General features: G+C 44.1%; 1 protein-coding gene across 1 annotated transcript in view; it reads left to right on the top strand.

Moving 5' to 3' along the window:
* Nucleotides 1-6,354: 6,354 nt before the first annotated feature.
* UBE2G1 (ubiquitin conjugating enzyme E2 G1) overlaps nt 6,355-10,666 on the top strand; it is a 53,313-nt gene continuing 49,001 nt past the window's right edge. Inside the window, exon 1 of the mRNA XM_034647197.1 lies at nt 6,355-7,248. Coding sequence (XP_034503088.1) covers nt 6,927-7,248 — 322 coding nt within the window. The 5' untranslated portion in view covers nt 6,355-6,926. The remainder of the gene's footprint in view (nt 7,249-10,666) is intronic.

Genomic DNA, 10,666 nt, shown 5'->3' with positions numbered 1-10,666 from the left:
TGTGATCTTTATCGTTGTAAAAACCGACCCTTTTCTGCCACCTTTCATGTTCTTTCCTTTGAATTTGAACTGGTTTTAGGAGCACGTTGATATTTGTATGGTCTACTTTTGTCTTACCTTCATTTTTAACCTCCCAGAGTCTGGTTTTTTATGTTTGTCCCATGGTGACCCCCTACTATTAGATGGAAGTTAGTCTTTGTGGACCCACGTGAGATGCTTTGTATTCATTGACATTAATGCTGTATGTTTGGTTTTGCTTCTGTAATACTGTTTTCTTCATTGCCTTTTTGCTTGTTTTTTTTTTCCTATTTAATATTTTAAAATGAAAACATTTTACTTACTTTTTATAAGCGTTCTTTATCTCAGAGAGTGAGAGCGTGTGCACACTTGGGTAGGGGCAGGAGCAGAGGGAGAGAGAGAATCTGAAGCAGACTCCCTGCTGAGCACAGAGCCCGGGCTCCATCCCCGGACTCGATCCCAGGACCCTGGGATCATGACCTGAGCTGAAGGAAGATGCTTACCCGACTGAGTCACCCAGGCACCCCTCTTTTTCCTCTTTATTTTATTTTATTTTTTTTTAAAGATTTTATTTATTTATTCGACAGAGATAGAGACAGCCAGCGAGAGAGGGAACACAAGCAGGGGGAGTGGGAGAGGAAGAAGCAGGCTCATAGCAGAGGAGCCCGATGTGGGACTCGATCCCAGAACGCCGGGATCACGCCCTGAGCCGAAGGCAGACGCTTAACCGCTGTGCCACCCAGGCGCCCCTCTTTTTCCTCTTTAAAGTACATTGTTTATTTTATTTGCTGTCCCCCATCTCCTTTTGTAAGTTGTATATCCTGTTTCACTAGGTCTGAGGTACCGTTGATGGTAAGGTGCCTCGTTACTCGGATAACCGTGATGGTGGTGAAGTGTTGCCGAAGAAACTGGGACGTGCTATTGATGGTGATAGACGTGCTGCCTGTGAAAACAGTGCATCTTAGTACAGCTGAGATAAGGTGGTTTGTGTATAGTTCTGTGGTTACTATAAAGCTGTAGCTGTAATAGACTATCTTTTATGTTTATCAAATAGATTTTTGTTTGAGGAGTGCTTGTGTGTTTAGAAATGTCTGTCAGTGGCTTTCACAAGTGAAATGATATTTTGGCTGACTGTAGAATTTTTGAGCTACATTACCTTCCCTTAATAATAAACATTATTCTTTTGTCCTCTGGCATCTGGGGTTACTCCAGAGAAATGGAGGGCCAGCCTGACTTTTTTCCCCTTTGTAGGTGACCTCCTTCTGCGTGGGTATAGGTAGGGTTCTTTGTCCAGTACCTTCCATCAGGATACGGCCGTCTAGGTGAGATTCCCTGTTAACGTTTTCCTGTTACACACGGTAAGCCATTTCGGTCTGTGATCCGAAATACTTTCTTCCACGTCTTTCACTGAGCTTTTGCTCTGACACTTCTTTCCTCGGGAAGCACCAGTTTTATGCTTGTTCATCTCCCTGTCCTGTCTTCTGTTTTATTATTTTTCTAAGTGCTTCGTTTGTCCTTTTCTGTTGTGTTCTCTGTAGTTGCTTGAGATTATCTTTCGTTTCCCAGCATCGTTTCATCGATCGCGGGTCTGCTGCTTCCCTCATGTGCTGGTTTTCATGCTGCGGTGGCCTCAGCGCACCGTCCAGGTGTATTTCTTTATGTCTGCAAGCAGCCCTTTCAGTTTGTCTCCTGTATCTCCCTCTTAAAAAAAAAAAAGCCTTTATTACTTCTCGTGGTAAAAACAGGTAAAACCACATTGTTTTTGAGAAGATGGGTAAAACCAGTTACAAAGCAACTAATACCAAAATTTATTCTCCAAGGGCACAAAACAAGTGTTTTAGTAGATTGTTGTATCAAGTCCTGCTGTTAGAGGGCTTTTATTAATGACATGAAATATGGAAAAGCCATTATTCACGTGTAGGCTTCAAGATGCTTCTTTGTACCCAGTAGAAGTCTGTTTCTGCCATGTGTGCTTTGTGGATGAGGGGGAAGTGTTCAAAGACCTTTTTTCTCTTTTTTCCTATTAATCATTAAGTCTGTTGATTCCTCCCCCCCTTAGTGAGTTGTAGACTAGAAAAAAACCTCATTGATGTCATGACTGATAGGGTGCTGTCATCCGTGTGGGTCAGAACAGACCTGGCTGTGAACTTGTCCTTTACCGACTTGCTCTGGTTTTATTCTGAAGAAAGGAAGTGATCAACACTGTGCCCTTTAACCTTCCTTCCAAGTTGAAGGACACAGTAAAATGGTGAATGTGTGAAAATTGTGGTCCCTAAGAATGAGACTCTGGCTGTGGCTTAAAAAAAAAAGACACAAGACTTGTGTACTTGAAAGTATCTTAGCTGTTTAGGGAATAGGTTCTCCCATGGTTTTGTTTGTTCGTTTGTTTTTAAAGATGGCCAGCTCACAGGCTTTCTTCATGTTACTGTGCGTGTTGACAACGTTATCTTAATTATTTTCGTAGACATGCCTTCAGTGTGGCACGTGGTGTATGCCAGCAACATATTCAGTATTGTGAAAAGTCTGAATTTACTCCAGAGTCTTAAGTCATAGCTTATCTTTGTAATTAAAATGGTCCGTATCTTAAGGGTTCCAAACATAAAATGTAAACACACACTTAAGCTGTGCTTGGTTGCCCGTAATGTGGCATCTTCCTAAGATCTATAGATTTTTAACTACTCCATTAACTCCCAGATAGTTAGAGAAGACCCGCTACGTGCCAAAAACTGTAGCGTGGCACGGATCGGATTGCTGGGCACCATCAGTAAACACCCATGCCCTTTTCGAGCTGCGTTCTCGCAGGGGGTGGGGGAGGGGCACAGTTAGAGGGCTGTGGGCGATATAAAACAGGGAAGGGGGCTGAAATAGGGAGTGTGTACATGTGTGGGGTTGTACTTGAAACTAGGCGGACACTAAGGAATTGAGTTAGGTGAGGGAGAGCAGTTCGCCGAAGCCCAGCAAAGGAGGTGGAAGGTTGGTGAGACATGCTGGCAGGTTCTGAAGGGCCCTGTAGCCGCGGCCTCCTTGCCGGCCTGACCCGTGTTACAAGATCCCACTGGCTGCCTGGTTGAGAACACACACAGTAACAGTGTCACCCCCACACACGTAAGTGACATTCATGACTGAAATGAAAGCTTCACCAAACAGTATCTGTGTTTCATTGTTTCGTCTGTTAGGGAAAGGTGCTGCTGGTGTCCCCCCAGATCTGTTTCATGACCGCATGGCTTGTGGTTGGGAAACGCCTGCTGAATGTGATGTGGCCTCTGATAGGTAGGGCTGTGTGTATTAAGGGAGAGAGGAAGAGAGGGTAACACAAAGACGGATAAAAACTTCAACATTATATACACACTTAGCTTAAAAAATAATTAAGTATGAGGTATACCAAAGGCCTAATAATGAAGAGCCCCACCCCCCAGAGGCAGGCAGCTACTTTAAAAAAAACCTTTTCGGTGCAAATTTTGTAGGGCTCTGCATTTCTAAAACGCTCGTAGTATTTATTTTTGTTTACCAACTTTAGACATTGTTGACTTCTTGCTATGACAGATGTTTCCAGTCCCACTTCTCACTACTGACCTCCTTCACCGGTGCTGGGCGCTTGTGGGGTGGGTGCGGGCGGCTCGGTGCGGGGGGGAGTTCTGCCCAGAAGATTAACTACCACCTTTCTGCCACGCTCCTGCCCTCCCTCCCCTCCCTGGCAGCAGCCCCTCTGGGAGTTCCCTGGGCTGCTCCCTGCACTCTGCCTGATCCGTTCCCCTTCTCGCATCCACTTTCCATCTTCAAGAACCATGCGCCGTCTGCCTTGTCTTTCAACAGAATAGTTTTAGTTAGATGGTTATTTTAAAATTTGTTTAGATAAATTTAATTATTAGGAAGGAGAGGAAATGAACACATGGGCTCACACTGGCACCGTGAATGGGAATACAGATTGGGGGTTGGCCACAGCTTTTTATTTGTTTTTTAATACGTGCAGTGTGTGTGTATTAGGCTTTAGAGATGTATTTACAATATTTGATCTTTTCAAAACAAATTTTAAACATTTCTCCATGTCATTAAATGCTCTTTCAATGTACTTTAAGTAGATGCATAGCAGTTTTCCATATTCTTTTACCATAATATTCCCGAAATTTTGACTTTGAGGGTGTTTTTGATTTAAATTATTTATATTATAGCAAATGCTTCTGTGGATTTTCCTTATGAACAATATTTACATGTTATCTTGGATTACTTTCTCTTAGGAGTGGTCATCATTGCAGCAAATAAGAACATTCTTTGAGGTTCATTCTTTCTTTCGGTTTTATGAGATGCAGCCGACACACAGCGTGGTGTCAGTTTAAAGTGTGCGGCGTCATGACGTGTGGTGGATTGTGAACCGCCGTCACTTGACACAGTCACAAAGCACAGCAGTTGTCTTCGCCCCCTTTGGATGAGAACTTGCAGGGTCTCCTCCCTCGCAGCGTTCGGGACTGGCGCTCATGTTGTACGTTACCTTGAATGGAAGTCGGTCCTGTTTGAGGTTCTTCATATCACCACTTGCCTTGTAGGAAGGCTGTGCTAATTTACAGTCTCAGTCACTGTATTAAAAGTCCCTTTTTACTAGGTTCTTAGTACTATCAGGGACTTGTGAAAATGTTTGTGATTCTGCCAGGTAAAAAGAAATTATTGTAATAACTGCCGAGAAAGTTGGAACACTTGGCAGCTTTGAAGTGTGTGTGTGTGTGTGTGTGTGTGTGTGTGTGTGTGTCGTTGTAAACGTTTGTGAGAGCAGTTGTTAGTCTTTTAATTTGTTATGGCTATTCTGACATGGAAATTTTTTTTACTTGTCCAGTTACTTAGGCTTTCCTGTGTTTTCCTCCTTTTCTTTAACACTTAGATTGTTTCCTATTTCTAAGATCAGATAAGACTCTGGAAAATCTGAAGGTCGCCTGGAAATGGGGGATGGAGGGAGAAACTTGACAGCAGTTTCTTTAAACACAGCTGACCTTTGGCTTGTGTTGAGAAAAATCCATCCTTGTAGTTGAATTTTGGTTTGTTGCTGTCTTGCCCTGCACTGTAGAGGTGTTAAATTATTAGATGCTTCCATGCAAGTACTTTATAACGTGTAAAGCTTTTTAGATGCAGGAGGAGTGATTAGTACCAGTAGCTGGAGCTCTGGGTAATCTGGCTAAATAAACTAGTCTTCCACTCAAAGGGCATGATGCTTCAGCTTTCTCCAATGAGTCATGGAATGTCACCAGGGAATTTGTCACTATTTGGCATAATTCCATTAGGAACTTCTGGTGACAGTTTAGTCCTTTTGGGGGAAAATTTAACTTATTTACTTTTAGACTAAGAGAACTTTTACTGACCCTTTAAGGCATTTATAAATAGCAACATGTTATAAAAATGTTTAAAAATTACTGTTTAAAAAGTTACATGGTAGTGGGCCATGCAGCATAGGAAACAAAGTAATGCTGGGAAGAGAGAAATTGGCTTGTGAGTTGGCTACAGTAGACAGATCAGTATTATTTTGAAGGGGTCCCTGTTTTCTGTTGTTGGAATCCTTAACCATTATAAAAATGTCCTGAAATTTCAATGTATTAAAATCTTTAAACTGTAGAAGTAAATTCCTATGTCTGAGAAGTTGATTGTAAAGAGAGAAAAATCTGTGTAATTGAACACCATTACTGATGGTTTGGTGTATTTTTTTCCTCCAGCCTTTTAAATACGCATTTGTTTGCATATTGTATAATCGTATGTGTGTTGCCCCCCTTACTGAACCAGGCCTGTGCGGCTGTGCCCCTCCCTTCACTGTTAGTGTTGATTTTGTTTGTAGATGTTGGGATCGTGTGTTGCTCTCCTCAGTGAACAGTACCTGTGCGGCTATGCTGCCGTCTTCACTGTTAGTGGGGATACAACACAAGAGCCCGTCACATCATTTCTCATTTAGACTTGCTTTGGTAAATGTTTTAATTCCAGTTTTTCATGTAGGTGCTTAGGTTTCCTGTGTGCATTTCAGTAACTCTGCAAGGACCTCAGAGTTGTGTCATGGGTTCTTGGCACACAGTTGACACTTCCCCTTGCGATGTGCCCTGCCACCTTCCCTCCCTCCGGTCGTCAGGGCACAAGACCGTGAGTTCAGGCCGAAATGTTAGGCTTTACTGAAATGTTTTTTCCTTCTTTTGACATTTATTATGCCCATTAAACCACCCAGCACAAGTGAGAGCATAAGGTACTGAAGTGCTTCTGCAAAAATAATTCAGTATGTCAGTTCCTTGAAGAGCATAAAATACTAGCAGCCTGTACATGTACTTAAAAGATGTTAGTTTGTGGAAAGTCTTTTTAGTTGTTTTTTTTAACCAACACTGGCTCATCTTCACGTTCTGGTTCTCAGCTGGGAGACCCAGACTAGCCGTTAATTTTCTAGTCTAGGCTGCGGCTTCCACTCTGTAAAAGGGACGGACCCCAACCTGGTGGGATTTGCTATGTCTTCTAAACCCGGGCAGTGTGGGGATCCATCTAGGGTTGGTTGCTTCTGCCCTCTGGGTCTTTAGCAGTGATAGTGAGGGTGGTGGCTTCCTGGTCCCTGGGGGACTCCAGTGGACCTGTGCCCTACAGAGAACAAAGGAGAGCACCGTCCCACGCGGGAAGAGAAGGGCAGGTGTGTTTCAGAGGTCGCACGTGTCTGTCTCGTCGTGTGTGTTCAGTTGGAGCGTCTGCTAGAGTGTATGGTGTTGAGAAATCTGGAGTACCGTGTCTGGTGACCGATTCCTGCCCGGTGGCCCACATCACAGACTTGAGAGTAAGAGCAGCGGCGCCTGCAGTCTCGGCCTCAGGATCTGTCACACAAGGAGGTGGGAAGATGCTTGGCTTGATCTGATTTGTATATTGGCTTTTATTGTTGTGATAAAATACACATAACAGAATGTATCATGCTAACCCTGAGTGTGTCATTCATTGGCATTAAGCACACTCCAGGGCTGTTTATATCGAGAACATTTTCATTGTCTCAAACTGAAATCCTGTACCCGTGCCAAATACTCCCTGTTCCCTCCTTCCCAGCCCCGTGTAGCCACCATTCTATTTTCTGTCTCATTGGGCTGCTCTCAGTACCGCGGCAGAATTACAGCACGTGTTCCTCTGTGTCTGTTTTCAAGGTTGTATGCAGTCCTTTCCAAAGGCAGCATGACACTCCACTGTGTGTACAGACGACACGTTGTTGGGCTGTTGGGAACAATGCTGCTGTGGACCTGGGTAACAGTGTCTGTTTGAGCCCTTGCTTTTCATCTTTGGGGTAGACAACCGAAGTGTGATTGCTGGGCCATACCGTCATTCCACTTTAGATGCTGTGAGGGGCTCCTGTGTTGTCTTGACAGCAGCTGCTCTATCTGACGTTCCCGCCAGCAATGCACAGGGCTTCTGATTTCCCTACATCCTTGTCAGTATTTGTTGTTTTGTTTTGTTTTCATTTTTTAAAAAAATAATAGCCATCCTAATCGGTGTGAAGTGGCATCGTCCTATAATTTGGATGGGAGCATCTTGTCGAGTGCTCACTGGCTGTGTGTGTCTTCTTTGGAGAGGTGCCTGTTCAGGTCCTCTGTCCATTTTTGAATTGGGGGTGTGTGTGTGAGTGTGGATGAACTTCCTGTTCTGGGTGTCAGTCCTGTGTCAGGTGATTGCAGATCTCTGCCGTTGTCTGGGGAGCCTTTGACGCACAGGTTTTCATTTCAGCGGAGTCTGGTTTACCTTTCCCCCCTGTGTTGCCTGTGCTTTTCGTGTCATATTAAAAAAAAAAAAATCATTGCCAGCTCTGATGTCTTGTGTTTTCTTCAAAGACTTCTGTAGCTTTAGCCTTTATGTGTAGGTCTTTGATTCCTTGTGATTCCTGAATATGGTGTAGGAGTCTGACCAGCTTTCCTGGCACTGTTTGTTGAAGATGTGGTCCTTTCCCCGCTGAGTGCTGTCGGTCTCAGTGACGAAAATCATGCGACCATATATGTGAGGGTTTATTTCTGAGCTTTTATTCTGATCCATTGATCTGTATGTTTTTTTGTGTCACCACTACACTGTTTTGATTATTGTAGTTTTTTTTTTTTTTTAAAGATTTTTTTTTTTTAATTTATTTGACAGAGATAGAGACAGCCAGCGAGAGAGGGAACACAAGCAGGGGGAGTGGGAGAGGAAGAAGCAGGCTCATAGCGGAGGAGCCTGATGTGGGTCGATCCCATAACGCTGGGATCACGCCCTGAGCCGAAGGCAGACGCTTAACCGCTGTGCCACCCAGGCGCCCCTGATTATTGTAGTTTTTGTAGGAAGCTTTGAAATTAGAAAATATGAGTGTTTCATCTTCTTTTTCAAGATTGTTTTGGCCATTTTGGAGTCCCTTGAGATTCTGTATGAATATTAGGATGGGTTTTTCTTTGTCTGCAAAAAGTGTTTTTGGGATTTTGATAATTTTTTTGAATCTATACATCTCTTTCGGTACACTTTTTGCATATTTGAAGAAAAAATTTGGTTGTTTAAGGGTCTCATTTTAAAAACATCTTTTCAGTCTCTTTAAAGTGTTTGTCGTTTTTACTCCTACGCTGTATGTGTACATACCTGGAATGTGGACGTGATACATGTGGTTTAAAGAGGCATGTATAAGGCAGCGTGTGACTACTACTCAGGGAAAAACATAGTCGCATGAAGTGTTAACTCCATGAAAGCAGAGTGTGGGTAATCAGCGGACGTGTGAAAACGGAAGCCTGTTCCTTAGGGTGCGCTAGGAAGAACGTGTGTCAGGTAGAGGTCGTTAGTAGGAAGGATGGGCGCCTCGGACGCCGGAGGACAGCATTGCCTGGAGCCTGGACTTCCAGTAGAGAGCTGGGAGTGCGCCTGAGAGCCCTGCTCTGGACACCCGGTGCCGGTGTGAAGTTATCCTCTGTTTGGCCAGGATCGAGAGTGAAGGGTTAGAGAGCGTGCCTGCTGCAGCGGAGTCCTGTCGTGGTCAGAACGGACGCTGGTTGGAAACCCAGAGTAAGCTGATCTGGTTGTTGCTAGTGCCTGCTCTCCTTCGAGTCAGGTGTGATTGTGCATCCGTTTGCATTGCCTAGATGTCAATGTGATTTTGGCAAACTCTAATGGTAGGTACTTAATATAAATCTCTATACGTCAACAAGTGCTTTCTGAAGTGTGTGTTTAGCATGGTTCTTACTCCAAGCATAGCGTTTATACTGAAGGGCTCGTGTGCTGTAGCAGTCGGGTGAGTTTTTGCGTTTCCTCTAACCTAAATTAATGGCTCTCCTTGAGCATTTACAATATAATTGAGTTATAAAAATAACCCTAAATTAATGTATATGGGCAGAAGGTGGCAAACTCTGTAATACAAAGTGCCAGGGAGCACAGACGACACAGTTAACTTATTCCTGGTTTGGCATGAGGAAAGGGGTCGGATATGGTTTAGGGGAGGTTCAGCGGTTGTCAGCGTGAGCACCCTGTGGGTGTGTTCAGGGGTGCAGGGGGCATATAATAAAAGGTGAATGATGGAAAACTTCATTTTGAAGTCGGATCACAGAGGACCAGAATTATGTCTGAGAAAGAATAATCTGGTGGCAGGTTGCAGTTTGGGTTGCCGGGAAAGACAGTGGAGGCTGCTTGGAGAGAGGTTAGCCATCAGTAGCCGACTACAAGGCTGGGTGACCGAGGGGAAGGGAGTGACGGAAAGTCAAATGGAAGAATGGTTTGGGAGGGAGTGTGAGTTCAGGGTGAGCTCTGGTAGGACTGTCCAAATCTCCTGAAAGGTGAATTTGGAAGTAATCCCCTACAGAAGGTAGAATTTGAAGCCTTCCCTGTGTCCAAATGCCCAGAGGAAAAGGGCAGATGGTGGGATCTTACTGGAGGGCAGATGAGGGAAAGCAGTGGTGGAATGAAGGAGGAGAGTCACTCAAGCCCGAGGGAGGGAGGTCTGGAGGGGAGGTGCGGGGGGAGCGTAAGCCCTAAACCTAGGTTTTCTGTCCAGCCTTGGTGGAAGCACAGGGCAAGAGGGGAGCAGGATGGAGACTTTGTCTAAGGAAGCTAGCAGTCTAGCACGGGAGAGGAGGGGCTTAAGAATTTGGAAGGGTATGGTGTCGTGGCATTACATCCATTCACAGTGTTGTACAACCGTTGCTGTCACCAGAAAGGTGTTTGAGTAGGGAAGATTGTGACCTGAAGTGCTGTTTGAATATTTTTTGGTTTGATGAGTTGTTGGACTATTGTTTTTTCTCTTATTCAAAAAGTGGTTTATGGTGGCTGATGGGGATTCTTGAAGTGCCTAAATGTGTACATGTGCTCCCACCCCTGTGCCTTATCCTGATCCTTCTCTGGTATACTTTATATTTGCTTGTATGTCTTTCCCGACCAGAATGAGCAATCCTCAAGACTGTTCTCTCAAGGTCAAAGGGAGTGACGACTGTTTTGCTCATTGCTGTATCTCCAGGGTCTCCCACATACGCAAGTGAATTTTTGAATAAACGAGTTAAGTTAGGCAAGTTGACATCAGTTACTTAAAGGGAGAGCAAAGGGGAGAATGGATACAGGCATAGAGTATTCATTAGAATTAGCTTGTAATAAAAATACATACCAAACAGTTCTGTGTTCTTACTGCTGGTATAAACTGGCTATTAAATATTCTCACAGCCAAAATTCAGAG

The sequence above is a fragment of the Ailuropoda melanoleuca genome, chromosome 17 (genome assembly GCF_002007445.2).
Source record: "Ailuropoda melanoleuca isolate Jingjing chromosome 17, ASM200744v2, whole genome shotgun sequence".
In the NCBI taxonomy this organism is placed as follows: domain Eukaryota; kingdom Metazoa; phylum Chordata; class Mammalia; order Carnivora; family Ursidae; genus Ailuropoda; species Ailuropoda melanoleuca.
This window is presented reverse-complemented; position numbering and strand designations above follow the sequence as displayed.